The following is an 18,005-nucleotide window of genomic DNA, read 5'->3' on the forward strand; positions in this document are numbered from 1 at the left end:
GCCTCCCTGCGGCGGGAGGCGGTGCCATCCGGGAACAGCCGTCACGGGGCAGCCCCCCGCGCCGCCGAGAGCCGTGACGTACTGCGCGGTGGCCACGCTGATTGGCCGTCAGTGCCCGTCCCTCGCAGGGCCGTAGGAGCGCCGCGCCGCCATTGGCTGTGCCCGCAGTGACGCAGCGGGGCGGGGCCGCGCGGCCGCAGGTTCTCGGCCGTCGGGCAGGGTCCGGACACGATCGCCGCCGGCACCGGGAGCCGCTGCCCCGCCCCGTCGGGACCGCCGGTGAGCGGGGGGGGCCGGGGGGGCCGGGAGCGGGGCCGCTGTACCCGGGGGGGGGGCGGAGCTGGGTCTGAGCCGGTGCCGGGCGGAGCGGGCCGGGCCGGGCCGCGGCGCTGCCCCCGGTCCCTGTGCTCGCCGGTTCGCTTTGGAATCCCGGCGGCGGGGCTGAGCCGGCGCCGCCCTGCACCGGCAGCGGGTGGGGGCAGCGCGGGTCGTGGTCAGGGCAGTGATTGCCCCAGCCCTCCCGCTGGCACCGGGGTTCTTTCCTGCCCCGGGCGCAGCGCTCGGCTGGGGCAGCTCCCAGGGCTCTTGGTTCCTCCCGGCCCGGTGCGGAGCCGGGTCTGTTCCCGCACAGACCCCATTGAGGGGTCAGAGCATCCGGACCAGAGGATGCCAGTGGCCGCGATGGGTGCTCACACACCCCTGTGCGGGCTGGAGCAGGGCTTGGGGCAGGTCCTGGTGCCGCCTGCGGAATGGTGAGGGCTCCTTTCATCAGCGTGAGCAAGGCTGACGCCGGAGGAGGGTCCTGCACCGGGGCTGGAAGAACCCGGCTGACGCCTCTAGCGGGGCTTTAACCCCTTGCACAGAGCTGCTCAGCGGTGCTGTGCCTGGGTGAGCATCCTGCAGGGGTAGGGCTGCTGCAGTGACCGAGGAGCAGGCACGGAGCAAGGTGAACATGGCCCATGGCTGGTGGCGCTGCCCAAGTGCTCTGGGAGGGCTCTGTCGGCTGCTGCCCTGGGCCGGGCATGGCTCTTGTCCCCCAGGCTCTGTGTGCACCCCCCTTCTGCCTCTGCAGGGCACTGGCCCTACCCGTGTGTTTGGGGCAGGGCAGCCAACCCCGCTCCCACCCCGGCGGTGATCACCGGCCCTGTCCACTGCAGTGGAGCCCCTCCTGCTGCTCCCACAGTGACAAGGGGCAGGAGGGGGACAGGGGCAGAGGGAGCTGGGATGGAGCCCGGAGGGGCTGCGATGAGGAGCAGCCAGGGGAGGTGCGCGGCTGCCTGGGGAGCTCTGCCCCGCGCTGTCACCTCCCCTCCTTTGCAAATCTCTGCAAATCCCGGCATCGCTGCTCGCTTTTCCCTCCTCTGGGGCTGGCTTTGAAACCGCTCCCGAGGGGCTGGAGCCGAATCCTCCCGGAACAGCCCTCGCAAAGCTCTCGTGTTGCCCGGAGCCATTCGCCGCTTTGGTGGAGCGCAGCTTTCCATCCAGCTGCGGGTGCGGGTGCAGGAGCCGGGCAGGAAGGCACCCGGTGTCACTGCAGCCGCTTGGATCCGAGCGAGGCTGTGATGCTCCCATTGCTGATAACTGAACGTGACCCGGGCGCTGCTGGGGGTAACGGAGCTGGGGACGCTGCACAGCTTGGGCCCGTTGTGCCCTGCCCTTGGCAGGGAGCTAAAGGAGGATGAGCTTGAGCTCTTGAGCTACTTTTAGCAGCTTTGCTCGGAGCTCTGGAGCTTGCATCGTGCTGTGCAGGGCCCTGGCTGTGTTGGGTGCTGCCTGGCTCTGCTCCAGAGGCTCACCACGGAGTCCAGCGCCGTCAGAAAGGTTCAACCTTCAAATCTTTCAACCCGGTCAAGGTTTCCCCACAATGGGGAGAGGCTCCTGTGCAGGGCTTTGGGGCTGGTTAGAGCCCAGTTACCCTCCTGCTGGTGACTGCATCAGTAAGAGCATCACAGGGACCTTTTCCCCCCCTTTGATGGGTGCTTCGGGCTGCCCGGCTGCCTTCTGTTGGTGCTGGAGGCGCTGGAGCTCGGTGCTGTGCTCCAGGAGGCAGTGTCTCCTCTTGGCCGCTTCCTGCTCCCAGCCGGTGCCGCCTCCCCTCATCCCCCAGCTCTGACGGGCTGCAGGCCCTGCCCAGGGCTGCCTTGTCCCCCTGCTGCCACGCTGGCCTGAGCCTGTGCTCGAGCCAAGCCCACCGGGGGCTCTTCCCACCTGCGGTGCAGTGCATCGGCATGGCCGGGGCAGGCTCTGCTTGAGCTCGGTGCGCACTGCTGCTGCTGAGGCATCCCTCGAGGTGGGACCGGGATGCAGCGGAGCCCCTGGCCCGGGCTGCTGCTGCCGGTGGCACCGGGGCCGTGCCTCTGCAGCGCTTCCTTTGCCTCCTGGCTGCTGCCGCCGCCGGAGCAGCTTCTGTCCCCGCACGCTTGGGTCTGTCCCCAGGGCTCGGTGCATGGGGCCGGGGCCTGGCAGGGCACCAGCTTCCTGCGGGTGCAGAGCATGCGCTGAGCGGGGCCGCAGCGGCTCCTCCTGCGCTATTTGTGGCCGAGAGCAGTGGCCGATTCCTGTCCAGATGCCATGTGGCAGCGCTGGGGGCTCCCTCCTGGCCTGGGGGGCTCCCGTTACTGCCCCGGAGTACCCGGGTTGTGGCTTGCTTGTGGAGGAGCTGCGGGGATCAAGGGTGCAGTGAAGTGGCTGCTGCAGCCCGGAGGGGCAAAGTCCATCCGTGAGCTGCTCCAGGAAGACGGCTGCGTCTCATGGGGCTCCAGCGGCTGCAGCTGATGGGGCTCCGGTGGCTGCAGCTGATGGGGCTCCGGTGGCTGCAGCTGATGGGGCTCCGGTGGCTGCAGCTGATGGGGCTCCGGTGGCTGCAGCTGATGGGGCTCCGGTGGTTCCAGTCCTTGGCCTGGGGCTGCAGCAGCCGCTGCTGTTTGCAGCAGCACGGGGCTGCTGTGGTGCAATAGGAAGTGAGGAGGCTGCGCTCGCCGGCCGGTCAGGGCACTCTGGTGCCTCGTTGGTTTTCAGCCCTTGCCCTCTCCAAGCGTTTATTGGGTTTTCCCCCCAGAAGCACCACAAGGCTCACACTGTACCAGGAGCCCCAGGACCGTATTGAAAGCTCCCCACGTGCTGCACCGGTTCAAATGGCCAGCAAAGAGCTGAGCCCACAGCAGGACGGGGGCTTTGGTGTGATGCCCAGTGCAGAGCCCTGATCTGAGGCCCTGTCACATCAATCCAGGTCTTGCCCTGAGGCTGAAGGAGCCTCTCTTGTTCACAGGGTCTTGCATGGGCCAGCGTCTCTCCTCCCTTTCATGTATTGCTCCACTGAGAACAGGCTTGGCTCACGTGGTCCTCTCTGAGGATTGCACCACGGGTCTGCTGTTCAAGGTTGATGTCCGGGGGACGTTGCTCCTGTCTTTGTGGCTGTGAAGGTCTAAACCCCTCTCTAACTCCACGTCAGGTGCCATTGTCTTGTCCCTGTGCCTCAGGATGTTCCCTCCTTTCCTTGTACAAAAAGCATCCAGGGATGCTCCAGAAGAGCGCTGGTGCCAGTGTCAGGTGTGACCCCCCCTGCTCCCTCCTCACTGCCAGCTCTGCCTGCCGGGCCCTGCTCCCTGCCTCCCATCCCATCCCCACACCCTCACCCCCCGGCTTTGCCTTCCCCCCGGCTCCTCGGGGAGCAAACGGCTTCCTGCAGGGAGATGCCTTTGGCGGCGGGGGGCAGAGCCGCCGCTCGCTGCCCCTCGCTTGCTTCCATCCATCCCTTCACAAGTCACTGACGCGAGGATTGCTCCTTCCTCCTTTCTGCTGCTTCCTGGCAGTCTCCGCCTTCCCCTTCCTGTAAGCTCTGCAGCTCCTTCCCTGCCTCCCGAGCACAGCAGCGCTTGTGCTGCCCACCGGAGGCTGCCTGGCGATGCTGGCACCGCATTAAAGCCTGGTACCTGTCACTGGTGACCTCCAAGACTCCTCCTTCCCCCCGGTAAGGAGGTAGGAAACCTCAGGGGAGAGCTTTGGTGACACAGGCACTTGGGAACTGTGCTGTCCTGGGGCGCTCGCCAGGCTGAAGCGAGCCCAGAGCCGCGTTCCCTGCGTGCCTGTGACCGGTGCAGCGCTGAGCTCTGCTCCCTGACCTCACGGGTTCCAGGTGAACGTCAGGAAGGGAATGAGTCAACGTGGGCTCCATTCAGCTCCGCAGCTGGGGCGGCTGCGTGGACCCCCTGTGCTGCAGCTCTGGGGGGGCTCAGGGGCAGGTCCCTCCTGTGCTGCTGGGGGTGATGAGGGTTTTCCTATCGCAGCCAGCTCCGCGCCTTCCCTCCCTCCCCGAGGTGTGGGTGCCGGTGCTCCCGCTCCAGGGATGCAGTTCCAGGCCGCGGTTCCACCTTCCCGTGATCCGGCTCAGAGCCCGGCCCAGAGGCACAAACCGGGGCTGGTCCCAGGGCTGCTGGCTCCGCATCCAGCTCCTGGATGTGGGATGGGCTCCGCAGGGACACCGGCCTTGGGCTCGTCCCTTGGGGGCTCTGGGGACCCGGAGCTGCGCCGGCCCCTCGGCACTGTGGCTATGGCTGGGTCTGAACCAGTGGCAGGAGGAGCCTGGAGCGCCGGTGCCGGCTCTGAGTGTGCCCATCCCAGCAGGTCTCCGGAGCTGGCCAGGATGGCACAATGGAACCAGCTGCAGCAGCTCGACACGCGGTACCTGGAGCAGCTCCACCAGCTCTACAGCGACAGCTTTCCCATGGAGCTCCGGCAGTTCCTGGCCCCGTGGATTGAGAGCCAGGACTGGTAAGTCCTTGCGGAACGCCGATGCGGGGACTCTGCTCGGGACACCCAGCCTGGGTGCAGGAGGCAGCGGTTAAAGAGGGACGTAAAGGGGAGCAGGACTCGGTGTGCGTGGCACAGACCCCAGGTCAGGGGAAGGGGGAGCTGCAAAGCAGAGGGGTCCCCATCCAGGGCTGGCTGACATTGACCTCTGCTGTAAATGGGCTTGATGCAGAGCACCGGTGCCTGGATCCCATCCACAGAGAGCGTGGGGCTGCTGAGGTGCTCGGGTGCTGTCTCCCTGGCTTAAGGCCACACTTTAAGCCCGAGCTCAAAACCTCCTCATCGCCCTGCCCGCAGGCACAGTCCGAGGGCTCGGTTCATTGACATGAAGCAGGTCAGGCCTGCTCCTCCCGTGCTGTGGTGCAGGTTAGGAAGGTGGCTGGGGGTTAAACTGCACCGGAGCTGCCTGCCCCTTCCCCTGTGCCGGCACCCAGGGCTCTGCCCTCCCTGCGCAGGGCGTACGCTGCCAGCAAGGAGTCCCATGCCACGCTGGTGTTCCACAACCTGCTGGGGGAGATCGACCAGCAGTACAGCCGCTTCCTGCAGGAGTCCAACGTCCTCTACCAGCACAACCTGCGGCGCATCAAGCAGTTCCTGCAGGTGAGATGGGAGGCGCTGGGTTGGCACCGGTGGGAGTCTGGTGGCTTTCCTGACCCGCGGCTGTAAAGGATGCAGGGATCCCAGGGGTTTGGCTGTGCCTTTGTGCCTGCTGACCTTGGGGCCTCTTTGACGCCTCTTACAGAGCAGGTACCTGGAGAAGCCGATGGAGATCGCCCGCATCGTGGCTCGCTGCCTCTGGGAAGAGTCCCGGCTCCTCCAGACCGCAGCCACTGCAGCCCAGGTCAGTGGTTTGGGTGGGTGTCCTGCAGCCTCCACCCCAGCCCGTGCGGGACTCGGTGCTGCAGCCGCAGCTCCCCGTGTGCTCCCTTCAGTAACAAAGCTGCTTTGTGCTGAGGGGTGGTTTGGCTGCGGTGGGTGATGACTTCTGTTCTCTAGACAGCAGCTGCTTCCCTCCAGGATGCAGCCTGGGTGGCTCTTTGCTTTGTGCATCCATCTCTCCTCTCGCCCCTTGCTTGGGTGCGCTTTGCTGCGCAGCCCTGGAGCTAATGCTGCAAGGGAGCAGCTGCACTGGCTTTTGTTGATGAAGGGGATGAAAACCCTTCCTGCAGCACCTCTGGGTGCGGGCTGGGAGGGGAGCCGTGGCCCTGTTCTCATGCCCTCCTTGTCCCCTCCGCAGCAAGGGGGACAGGCCACGCATCCCACAGCAGCTGTAGTGACAGAAAAGCAGCAGATGCTGGAGCAGCATCTGCAGGATGTGAGGAAGAGGGTGCAGGTACGTGTGCTGCCTCAGCATCTTCTCCTTTCCCCACCGCAGTGCTTTAGTACTTTGGATAAATCCCTGTCTCTTGCCTTGCAGGATCTGGAGCAGAAGATGAAAGTGGTGGAGAATCTCCAGGATGACTTTGATTTTAACTACAAGACTTTGAAAAGCCAAGGAGGTAATGGAAGCTCATTAGCACCTGGTGAACCAAAGTGTGTTCCTGCACAGAAACATGCTGGAGGGCATGTTCCAGCCCTCCCAGTGCCTCCTCCCCAAGTCAGAAGGGTGGCTTAGGCTCAGGGCATTTGCATGGCAATTGGAGAAACCTCCTTTGTTTCTGCCACTGACTCTGCCTGCGAGGGAGCTGAGCCAGAGCTCTGCCTGTGAGCAAAGGAATGGCTTGTGGAGGTGATAGTGCTTAACTGGCGAAGGCTTTCTAAGCTGCCTGCTCCTTGGAGGTTGAAGCGGTTGGTTTGTGTGGTGGTGGGTGGGTAGGAGCAGTCTCTGCGTGCGGCTGAGGTCTCCCCCCTCTGCACAGACATGCAGGATCTGAATGGAAACAACCAGTCCGTGACCCGGCAGAAGATGCAGCAGCTGGAGCAGATGCTGACGGCGCTGGACCAGATGCGAAGGGTGCGCGGTGGAGCTGGTCTGGGGATGCCCTTTTCCAGGAGGCTGACTTCGGTGTCCCTGCATGGCCAGAGCTGAGAGCCTGGGACCGCAGGCCTGTGTGACCCTGCCTGTCTGTGGGTGTGTAACTCGGAGGGCGGTGATAGTTCCGCTTTCTTCCTCACCAGGGCATTGTGAGCGAGCTGGCTGGGCTGCTCTCCGCCATGGAGTATGTGCAGAAGATGCTGGCAGATGAGGAACTGGCAGACTGGAAGAGACGGCAGCAGATCGCCTGCATTGGCGGCCCCCCCAATATCTGCTTAGACCGGCTGGAGAACTGGTGAGAGCTGCGCCGGGGCTGCAGCAGGCCCTAGAGAGGAGCCATTCCAACCCCTGCAGTGCACATGAGCTCCTGCCTCTGGAAACAGCCTTGCAAATGGGCTTCTGGTGCCTCCTGGGGACATGTAACCCATTAGTCAGGCTGATCCCCAGCAGTGGGCATTGGAATGGTCAGCCCCAGGCCTGGGGGGGTTTAAGGCTGCTGTGAGAGGCTCTGCAGAGCCTGGGGGTTCCTTTTGTAATGTGTGCCCCAGGTGTCCTGTTCTCTGCTGGTCCTGTCTCGCACAAGCAAGGGCAGAGGGGGCTCTGCAGCCAGAGCTGACGCCGGTTCCTCCTGCTCCCCTAGGATAACCTCTCTTGCCGAATCACAGCTACAGACCCGGCAGCAGATCAAGAAGTTGGAAGAGCTGCAGCAGAAAGTGTCCTACAAGGGTGACCCCATTGTCCAGCACCGGCCCATGCTGGAGGAGCGGATCGTGGACCTGTTCCGGAACCTGATGAAAAGGTGCTGCTGGGCAGTCCCCGGTCACAGGCACCGGCTGGAGGGGTGGGGGGGCAGCTCCCTGCATCAGGCCTGAGGTGTGAGTGTGGTTCTGATGCCTTTCCCCTGCAGCGCTTTCGTCGTGGAGAGGCAGCCCTGCATGCCCATGCACCCCGACCGGCCCCTGGTCATCAAAACCGGGGTGCAGTTCACCACCAAAGTCAGGTGGGTCAGCGCCCTGCGGCAGGGAGGGGTGCCGTGAAGGGTGCTGCTGCTGGCGCTGGGGGCCACCAGTGCTGCGCACAGGGCAGCTCTGCAGCCTCTGAAGATGCTGCAGTGAGCTGGAGCCGGGCGGGATGTTCACACTCTGCATCTGCTGCCCCTGCGCAGGTTGTTGGTCAAGTTCCCAGAGCTGAACTATCAGCTGAAGATCAAAGTCTGCATCGACAAGTGAGTCCCTTGCTCTGATCCTGCTGGTGCTGGGGGCAGTTACTGCAGTGGGACTTATTCTGCTCTCCTTGGCTCAGGCTCCATCCCTGCACCGAGTGTGTCCCTCGGGGGGGGTGTGGTGGAGCTGGGTCCTGAGGGCTCAGTCCCATGGTGGGGGACAGCCTGGGGGGGGTTGTGGGGCTCCATGCCGTGATGCAGCAGCCCCGCACACCGGCTTGTCTGCATCAGCATGGGAGGACCATGGCCATGACCGGCGTCTCTCTCCCCTTCCCTAGGGACTCTGGGGACGTTGCAGCCCTCCGGGGGTAAGTGCAGCGGTTTGGGGGTTTTCCTGGCTTCCTTTGGCAAAGCTCCGGCTGGCGCATCCGCTCTGGAAGCGCCGTCAGCCACGCTCTGTCTTTCCTCTCTTGAGGTCCCGCAAGTTTAACATCCTGGGCACGAACACCAAGGTCATGAACATGGAAGAGTCCAACAACGGCAGCCTCTCGGCCGAGTTCAAGCACCTGGTAGGTACCGCAGGCTCTTGGGCCGCTCCTGCTCCGGCCGTGCGCTGTCACGGTGTCACCACAGCCCGTCCCCTCTGCCCACAGACCCTGCGGGAGCAGCGCTGCGGTAACGGAGGCCGAGCCAACTGCGATGTGAGTGCTGGTGTCCTGGCTTTGAGAGCTCTTTACCAGCAGCCGAGCCCCTTCCACCCAGACCCGAGCTGCTTGTGGGGCCTGATGGCCAAGCTCCTGCGTGCTCATTGTGTGCTTCCACCCCAGGCCTCGCTCATAGTCACGGAGGAGCTGCACCTCATCACCTTCGAGACAGAGGTGTATCACCAGGGCCTGAAGATCGACCTGGAGGTGAGCTGTGGGTTCCTACCTGCGCTGCCATGGGCCTGGGTGCAGGGGAGCCCTGGGAGATGTCCCAGCCTGTGGTCACATCCTGCCTTTGCAGACCCACTCGCTGCCTGTGGTGGTCATCTCCAACATCTGCCAGATGCCAAATGCCTGGGCCTCCATCCTGTGGTACAACATGCTGACCAACAACCCCAAGGTAGGGCCGGGCACTACGGGGCAGCTTTGGGACCTGGAACACGGCTGGAGCAGAACCCGGCCCTGCTCCTGCCCCACGTCCTGCTCAGGGCTGTGTTTCTCCTTGTGCAGAACGTGAACTTCTTCACCAAGCCCCCCATCGGGACGTGGGACCAGGTGGCAGAGGTGCTGAGCTGGCAGTTCTCCTCCACCACCAAGCGTGGCCTCAGCATCGAGCAGCTGACAACGCTGGCGGAGAAGCTCCTAGGTAACCCGGTGTGCGTGTCCCTGCGCGTTCGTCGCGCAGTGCAGGAGCAGGGCTGTGTGCTTGGGAGGGGAGCTGCAGGTTCAGTTCCTGGTTCTCCGCCAAACAACACAAACCTGGGGCTGCTCCCTGGAGCTGGTGCCTTTGGAAGAGGAGCTCTTCCCTAAAGGTTGATGCTCGTGTTCCCTGCCAGGCCCGGGTGTGAATTACTCCGGCTGCCAGATCACCTGGGCCAAGTTCTGCAAGGTACAACCTCAACCTCCTCCCTTCTGCTGAGCACCTTCCCTTGGCTCTTGCCTTCCGCCGAGGCTCAGCCCCTCTGCCCTCCTCCTCAGGAGAACATGGCTGGCAAAGGCTTCTCCTTCTGGGTCTGGCTGGACAACATCATTGACTTGGTGAAAAAGTACATCCTGGCGCTGTGGAATGAGGGGTGAGCATTGGTCCACAGGTCCTTGGTTGGGCTGGGCCTGGGGCAGGGTCCCACCGTGCTGATGGAGTGGGAAGCGTTTTCTCCCTATTGCCCGGTTCAGAGCAGACCCCCCCTTGGGGATCCCTGCACTGGGGTGCCTCTGATGGTGGCCAGGCCGGGTCCTGCCTGGCTCACACCCTGCAATAGCTGCCCTGGTATCCTGACCTCTCCTTGCTTCCTGTTGCCCAGGTACATCATGGGCTTCATCAGCAAGGAGCGGGAGCGAGCGATCCTGAGCACCAAGCCCCCAGGCACCTTCCTGCTGCGGTTCAGCGAGAGCAGCAAGGAGGGTGGCATCACCTTCACATGGGTGGAGAAGGACATCAGCGGTGCGTGGCTCCCCCCTCGCTGCCCTGGGTGCCTGGGAGCCTTCCTGACCCTGAACGGGGCTTGGACCCTCCTCATACGACATCTTTGTCCTTGTCCTGCCAAGCACCCTGCCTGCGTTAGCTCTCTGAGCCTGGGTGCCCTTTGCTGGGTGTCCTGCCCATGGGCCACCCGTGTGGTGCAGCTTTCCTGGCACTGAAAGCACTTTCCAGGTCCCTGTCCTGCCCCGCTCCGCTGGGCGCGTTGTGACCCTGAGCATGGCCCCAGGCTGCTCCCATCCCCGCTGTTCCTGGGGTGTTTGGGCACCGCGGGGGTCTTGCCCCATGTCAAAAGTCTCCTTGTACAGGGAAGACCCAGATCCAGTCCGTGGAGCCTTACACCAAGCAGCAGCTGAACAACATGTCCTTCGCGGAGATCATCATGGGCTACAAGATCATGGATGCCACCAACATCCTGGTGTCCCCGCTGGTGTACCTGTACCCAGACATCCCCAAGGAGGAGGCGTTTGGGAAGTACTGCCGCTCCGAGAGCCAGGAGCACTCTGAAGCCACTGACTCAGGTAGTTGTTGACTTTCTGTGCTCCCCTGTGCCCCCGGTGGGTGCTGGACCCCGCCGGGCACAGCCACGGTGCGGGATGAGCGGTGGGGTCCATGGGGGGTGCAGGCAGGGGTGGGGTGGGCTCCTCCTTGGGTGGCTGCTGACCAGGCTGCTCCTGCGCAGGTGCTGCTCCCTACCTGAAGACCAAGTTCATCTGCGTCACCCCGTGAGTGCTCCTGGGGGGGTTTGGGGGGGGGTTTGTGTGCTCAGCCTGGTTTGGGGGGGGGATGTGGGTGCTGTCTGGGTGCCGCTGGGCTCCACTCTGCCTGCGCCCCAGCCCGGCCTTCCCCTCCCGGGGCCCCTTTCCTGTGTGGAGCTCTCAGGAGCGGCTGGGCCGTGCCCTGGGGCCCGTCGGGGGGCAGCGGGGGTGTCGGAGGGCTCCATCCAGCCCCTGACGCTGGGGCTCTCTCTGCTCTTCCCCGCCTCGCGCAGCACCTCCTTCAGCAACACCATCGACCTGCCCATGTCCCCGCGCACCCTGGACACGCTCATGCAGTTCGGCAGCACCAGCGAGGGAGCCGAGGCCAACACGGGGGGGCAGTTCGGTGAGTGCGGTGGGGTGCGGCGCCCGAAGTGGTGGTGGTGGTGGTGGGGGGCACGCACGGGTCCCGTAACCTCCGGCTGCATCTCCCCCCAGAGTCGCTGACCTTCGACATGGAGCTGACCCCGGAATGTGCCTCCTCGCCCATGTGAGGCGCTCGCCAGCACCTGCGGGACCCCCAGGATGCGGCTCCCGTCCCCACAGAGCCCCCCCCCCGGTCTCGCTCGTGGCTGCTCGGGGCCGTTCTTGAGGAGGAGCTGGGTCCGGGTCCTCACCACGGAGCCCTCGTGTGACCTCAGTGCTCCCGGGGCGGCTCCGGGGGGGGGATGAACCTTTTCTATTGCCTTCCCTGCCCCTTTTCTACTCTTGGTTTGCTCATTCAAGTGCCTGCTCCCTCCGCCCGCAGCCGCCCTCTGTACACACGCTTCAGCCCCGGCCCTGCTCCCTGCTGCTGGAAGCTGCTCTCCTGCCGGCCCGAGTCCAGCAGCCCATGGACACTTCGGGACCCTGGATTTGCCCCCCCGGGGCTGGTCCTGGCCCCCGCCCCGGTTTCCTGCCCTGCAGCAGGGGTTCAGGGGTTCAGCTGCCCGTGGGCCCTGCGGGTGATGCTGTGCGGGCTCAGCCTGGGCTTTGCCGTGAGCAGGGGGTTTTGGGGGCCTGTTCTTGCACCAGCTTCGTGCTGCGGGTGCAGGGCTCCGGCCGGGCAGCCCTTTCCCTGCGGTGCAGAGGCTTGTGAGCAAGCAGCATTCCCATCTTGGGTCTGTTCTGGGACCTGGGTATAACCACAGTGGCTGCCCCGGCCGTGGCTCGCCCTGGGGCCAGGCTGGAGCAGGCACTGCCCTTGCTGCATGGAGGTAGCCCCGTTGGACCTGGGTGGAGGACAGGAGATAGAGCCAATGTGATGGCAGTGGATGGCCTTGCCGAGCTCTGCCCCTGGGCCATGGCTGGTGCTGGCCCCAGCAGTGGGGTTGCAGCTTGTGCCAGTTGTGCCGGAGCTTTGGCTGTCACTGCTACAGCAGGAAGGGGCAAGAGCCGGAGGGAGCAGGATGGACCTAGGGCAAGGACCCTGCTGTTGGCCCGCGCTCAGCAGAGCCACGGGGGCAGCTCGGGGCAGGTTTCCTTGCCCAGGGGATGGAGGGGAGGGGGAAGCGGCTGCCCCGAGTGGGGCTGTAGTTACCAAACTGGGGGGAGCCCATTTCCCAATGGGGAAAGCTGCCCCCCCCCCCCCCCCAGCACAGTGTGAATGGGGCCGTGGGTGCCAGCAGCGGCGCTGGGGCTGCGGGACGGAGCCACCCCTTTGGCTGCAGGCTCCGTGCGCCGGGGGGAGCGATGCCGCGGGTGCCGTGCCCGCGCGGTGCCTCCGGCAGCACCGCTCCTCTACAAAGGTTTATTTTTGGTATATTTTATTGCTGTACCGACCGGCTCTGACGTTCTCCACAATAAAGGCTCTGAAGCTGGTGCTGGGCCCCGCGCCGGGAACCGGGGCCCCCGTCGGCCCTGACGTCAGCCTGCGGTTTGCTCCGGCGCTGTGGGGGCCACGGCTCGGCCCTTATCGGGGCTCGGCAGGGCCCTGCCGGGGCGGGGGGCACGGAGAGGGGGGGGGCACCAACCATGGCCCCTCCGCTTGCGTCAGGGAAACTCCAGTGCTGGGCTGGGGAGGATGAGGCCGTGGTGGTGCCGGTGCCATGGGGCTGCCCCATGGCACCAGGCACAGGGGCTGCGTGCGGCTCCGTCTCACCCATGTCCTTTAAGCCTGGTTGGGGCAGCAGGGCCCAGGCTCTGCAGGGCCAAGTGAGGATGTGCTGGGAGCAGCCAGCCCCCAGTGCGCTGCCCACGAGGCACCAGCATCGCCTGCAGAGCCTTCATGGCAGGGTTCGGGGTCTGGTGCGGCCAGGAGGGAGCTCATTGCTGTCAGCACGGGGGTGTTTTCATGCAGGTCCTGCTCAACAAACCCCTATGGAACCGCCTGCGCTGGGCTTGGTTGAGGTGCTGGCGCTGGAGCATCCTGCTGGGGCTTGAGCTCAATGCCGAGGCCATTCCCTGTGCCTGGGCGCCAGCCCCACCAGGACCCTCCATTTCCCCCTTAGCCCCAGCCAGGGCTCTGCACGGCGCTGGCAACCCCGTTCCTGCGCCCGAGGCAGGCGCTGGGCTCACACGGATCATCCCCCCCCATTCCTCACACGGGAACCTGACCCAGCCCAGCCCCAGGGACCCCTCTTCTCTTCCCCTCGGTGGTTCCCAGCTCCCCTCCGCCAGCTGCAGGATGGGCTGGAAAACCCCGGACCGAGGAATTTTCCTACCCGTATGCAAACCCCGGGGTTGCCACAACCGTTTGCAGTCGGGAACGCGGCGTCCTGTCCCGCGCTCCTGCAGATAAGTGCTTGCTTATCTCCCTGCGCCCACACGCCCTGCTGCATCCCTGTCGGAACCTGCCCCGCTCCCTGGGTTTAGCCGGGGGGCCTGGCCCTTCGCTCGTGGGGTTAATTTGCCGCTGATCTGATCTCGGGGTTTGCTCTCCCAAGGCTCCGGTTGGCATCAGGCTGGGCGAGTGCCGCGGCCTGATTTGCACCGGAGGAAGGTCCCTGTGCCAGGCTGGACCCTGCAGCACCGGGCACTCGCCACCAACCCCATCCCCTTCTGCTGCCCTGGGCCCCCCGCTGGTGCTGCGGGCATGGGGTTGTTTGTGGCCCCAAAAGGAGGTCACAGGCTGGTTTTGCTCCTTCCCATGCACCATGGCCCCCACCTTCCCCTACCCAGCGCAGCGGGGATGGTGTCTGAGCCAAGCGATGGATTAGGGGTCTCCAGATGCACATAAGCCGCTTGGGATGGGGATGGATGGGGCAGCCACCTGCCAGGGATGTGGGGACCCGGAGCTGGTGCCCCTTGTGGGACCAAACCCCAGGGCCCTGCTGGCCCCTGGCTGGGGCAACGCTGACCGTTCCTTAGGGATGAACCCACAGACAGGGATCAGAGCACGGCAGGACCCTGCCCTGGCCCCAGCTCCTGCGGTCCCTCTGTGCCCAGGGCTGGCTGCAGCCACGAGGCGCTGCTCTGTACCTGCTGGTTTGCCAGGGGCCACGTGTGCTGCGGTCTCCTCCATCCTTCCCCTGCCCGGCGTGTGTGGCTGTCAAGGGGGAACGGGAATGGTTCCTGCTCTGCTCTGAGCACCCAAGGAAGCCTCCTCCTCCTCCTCACTGCCTCGTCGAGGGTGGCTTTGGGCCGAGCAGCGGAGCAGGAGCCATCGGTGCCTCCAGCACTTGTAAAACAACAGTCAAATATTGCATCACTCGAGCAGAGCAGAGCCAAGCAAGGTCCCGGTGATGGCACCACTGCCAGCTGTGCCAGAGGTCAGACCCGCAGCACAGCGCGGTCCCCAAGTGCCACCATTGCCAGCCCCACCGGCAGCTGCCGTGCCCGGCGGACACAACCTGCCCGTTCCCTGCTCATCCCATCCTGGAGCCGAGCGTGGCGTCTGCCTGTGCCAGCACCACTGCCCACCCAGAGACACGGTTTCTTTGGTGTCTGTTAGCACCACACCACTGTTAGCAGGGACGGGAGCCCCCTGCATCCCTTCATCCAGGCACATCCGCGCCACTGGAATCCCACCAGCACGGGGGTTGTGTGTGTGAGCTGCCCCCCACTGTTGTCCCCAGAGGTAAGCCCCTGCTCCGAGCACAGCAGCCAGACCCATGGGATGTGCCCCACAGCGGTCCCTGCCTTGCCCCACTGGGCCTTCCCCTCCGAGCTGCCCGGTCACCATCGCTCCAGCTCAGCCATGATGGGGGCAGCGCCCAGCCCTGGCACACTCGGGGCTGTTCTCACTTTCAGGTTCCTGCTTTCACTCCCGTTCTGCTTCCTCCTCAGACCCAGCTGCTGACTCCTATTCCTGCCGCCTGCCCCTGCCCGTGCTTGGCTGTGCCTGCCCACATCTCGCACCCTGCATCCTGCATCCCACATCCTGCACCCTGCATCCCGCATCCCGCATCCCGCACCCCGCATCCCGCACCCCGCATCCTGCATCCCGCATCCTGCATCCCGCATCCCGCACCCTACATCCCACACCCTGCATCCCGCACCCTGCATCCCGCATCCCGCATCCTGCATCCCGCACCCCGCATCCCGCATCCCGCATCCCGCATCCTGCATCCCGCATCCTGCATCCCGCACCGGAGCGCAGGGACCCCGGCTCTGCCTGCAGAGGCTTTGCTGGCGCTGGGGTGGCCGCCGCTGAACCGGGCTGACCCGAGCAGCGTGTTTATGGCAGGAGCCGGCTGGGACCGAGCCGTTACTGTGGCAACCCGGGCTCTGCGCCGGCGAGGGATGCGCGGCTGCACCGTGCGGGGAGGGGGGACAAGTGCTGCCCTTTGAGCCCCCCCCATGACCCTGCCTGCCCCAGCCCCACAGTGGGTGCGAGGTGCCCGTGCCCCTGGTCCCGGCTGGGCTGTGGGTGCTGGCAATGCCCCCCTGTCCCCCCGGGCTGGGGGGGCTCTGGTTCCCATCGCAGCCCCACATTGGCTGTTGCTGCCCCGAGGTTTCCAGCAGGCAGAAACCAGGACGCTGTTTTCTGAGCTGGATGAGTGATGGAGAGAACAAAGGGCCTTTGCCCATGCAATAGTGCCTGATGCTGCCGAGACCAAGCATTTGCTGGGGTTGCTCCCAGCCTTGTCCAAGCGTCTGGAACAGAGGTTTCCTGTGGAAATTCCCCCTTGGACCAAGTGCCATTTCCCAGGTTTTTGCTGGAGCAGATCCTCCCCTCCCGCTGCCATGAGGCGTCGCGGTGACAAGCTTCCAAATGTGATGAGCTTCCCGGGTGCCCTCTGCTTTCCCCTGCCCGTCAGCTCTGAGCCCTGTCTCTGTGCTCTCTACCCTGGCCCTGCTCTGCCCACAGCCCCATACTCGGTTGTCCCTGGGGTCTTCCATCTTCTCCCTTCCAGCAGGTCTGAGCCTTGGTATCATCCAGGCTGGCTCCCCCATAGGATCTCCCTTTCCATCCCTTCTCTGCAGCAGAAATAGCCCAGCTGGCTCCAGCCCGATCCCTCTGCGTCATGCCTGGGTCCCAGGGGACGGTGGGGCCATCCTGACATGGGCAGGCTCTTCCCTGCATCCAGTGGCTTCGGCAGCACTGGGTGCATCCCTCTCTCCATGCAGGAGGATTTATGGCCTGTGTCAGGGAAATGGGACGTGCCATGCCCGGGCACCAGGACAGCACCTTCCTGCGGGGCTGGAGCAGCCCCGTGGCTGCCTTGGGGAGCAGGACCACGAGGCAGCAGCCTCAGCCCTGTGGCTGCCCGTGGTGCTCCGGTCTGCAGAGAGCAGGGAGTGAACACTGCTGGAGGCTGCGGTGCCAGCACAGCCCTGGCAAAGCTTCACCCTCGCTGCGTTTGAGGCCGAGTGGGAAAACACGAAGCTGTGACTAATTTGGGGATTCATCTGGTGTTCATCAGCAGGGCTGCATCGTCACAATGCGGTTTTCTGGCCTCAGTATGGATCTGGGAGCACGTGGGTCCCAAAGCAGGGATGGGTCGGGGTTGGGGTCCTCGGACAGACCCCACTGACAACCTTGAGGAGATGGGCAGAGGCTGCGCAATGCCGCAGCTTTGCCTTTGCCTGGGAGCTGCGCATCCCAGGAGCGGCAGAGGGATGCGGAGCAGCCTCTTGGAGAGGCTGTGCCCTGGGGAAGGGCAAGCAGCAGCCGTGAGACCTCTCCGGAGGCTGCCTAAATAAATACTTCCCCTCCTGAGGGACAATTCAGACCCTCGAGGTGCCGCTCAGGGGCAGCGGCTGCTCGGCCGCGCGCTCCCGCTCCGAGCACACAGGCAGGGCTCTCGGAAAGCAAGCAGGCAGCCCCGCGCTCCCGCTCGGCCCTGGGCACGCAGCGTCCCCCCGCATCCCGCTGAGCTCGTCCGAGGTGGCTTCTGCTTGCCCGCAGCTCGGCCCGGACCCTCGTTGCCTTCCCAGAGGCCTTCTTGAGGCTCCCTGAGGACCGGCGCAAGAGAGGTGCTGCTGGCAACGGGGACTCAGCAGCGCCAGGGATGGGAGCGGGCTCGGGCGCTTTGCTGTGTCCATCTCTGCTGCCCTGCCTGAGGTGCTGGTGCTGCCCATTCGCCCCCTTAGACATTGATGCCCCGCACGCACCAATGCAGCACTCTCCACTCTCTCTCCCATTACCAATCTTTTCCCCTTTCCTTTCAAAATGGGAATGAGAAGCGAGGGAAGGGGCAGAGGGAAGGGAGGATGCTTTGTGCCCATTGTCCGGCCCTCCCAAGCGTGTGTGGCCGTGCAGGTCTCCGGGAGCACCATGTTCCTGGGACCCTGCAGACCCTGCCGTGCCCGGCCAGGACCCAACAGCCACAGACGTTGCGTGTGACCTTGATTTCCTCGGCTGGAGCAGCCGGAGCCTGGATGACTGTGCCGATGGGTTATGTGGGCCAGGGATTGTGAAAGCCGCTTGTCCACGTGATGCGACTCGCTGCAGCCAAGGCAGGGAGGGCAGGGAGTGCAGCCCTTGCGCTGGTGTTCCCATTCCTTTCCTTTGTCTTAGTGGGAAAAGACCGTGCTGGAGATGCTGGCTCCGTGTTGGGCGCCTGTCGCTGGCCCGCTGAGGTCCCGGATCACATCCCCACGAGGCCTGGAGCACCGCAGGAGCACTGGGAACAGCAGCCAGCACTCCACTGGGAGTGGCTGCCCAGGGATGTGTCAGCCCCGTGTGCATGCGATGCCTCCCGAGAGCAGGAGCGCAGGCAGCGAAGCACCTGAGGGGAGATGGAGCACCTCGGGC

The 18,005-nt window shown here is 64.9% G+C and overlaps 1 protein-coding gene and 1 long non-coding RNA gene across 2 annotated transcripts; one reads left to right on the forward strand and one right to left on the reverse strand.

Moving 5' to 3' along the window:
- The first annotated feature begins 199 nt into the window (after positions 1-199).
- Positions 200-12,728, forward strand: STAT3 (signal transducer and activator of transcription 3). Its single transcript, XM_065699528.1, has 24 exons — positions 200-279; positions 4,624-4,770; positions 5,265-5,409; positions 5,552-5,650; positions 6,047-6,142; positions 6,227-6,308; positions 6,669-6,763; positions 6,928-7,079; positions 7,425-7,583; positions 7,692-7,784; positions 7,950-8,009; positions 8,285-8,314; positions 8,422-8,515; positions 8,600-8,647; positions 8,774-8,857; positions 8,952-9,050; positions 9,161-9,296; positions 9,487-9,539; positions 9,629-9,723; positions 9,952-10,091; positions 10,436-10,648; positions 10,810-10,852; positions 11,119-11,231; positions 11,324-12,728. The coding sequence occupies exons 2-24, from the start codon at positions 4,643-4,645 to the stop codon at positions 11,377-11,379; spliced, it is 2,313 nt and encodes a 770-aa protein (XP_065555600.1). The 5' UTR covers positions 200-279; positions 4,624-4,642; the 3' UTR covers positions 11,380-12,728.
- LOC136024310 (uncharacterized) lies at positions 12,401-14,480 on the reverse strand. Its single transcript, XR_010616801.1, has 3 exons — positions 14,285-14,480; positions 13,528-13,594; positions 12,401-13,166 (listed from the first exon to the last, which is right to left on the reverse strand). It is a non-coding gene; the product is annotated as an uncharacterized LOC136024310 (long non-coding RNA).
- Positions 14,481-18,005: the final 3,525 nt, after the last annotated feature.

This window comes from Lathamus discolor, chromosome 20 (assembly GCF_037157495.1).
Source record: "Lathamus discolor isolate bLatDis1 chromosome 20, bLatDis1.hap1, whole genome shotgun sequence".
NCBI classification, from domain to species: domain Eukaryota; kingdom Metazoa; phylum Chordata; class Aves; order Psittaciformes; family Psittacidae; genus Lathamus; species Lathamus discolor.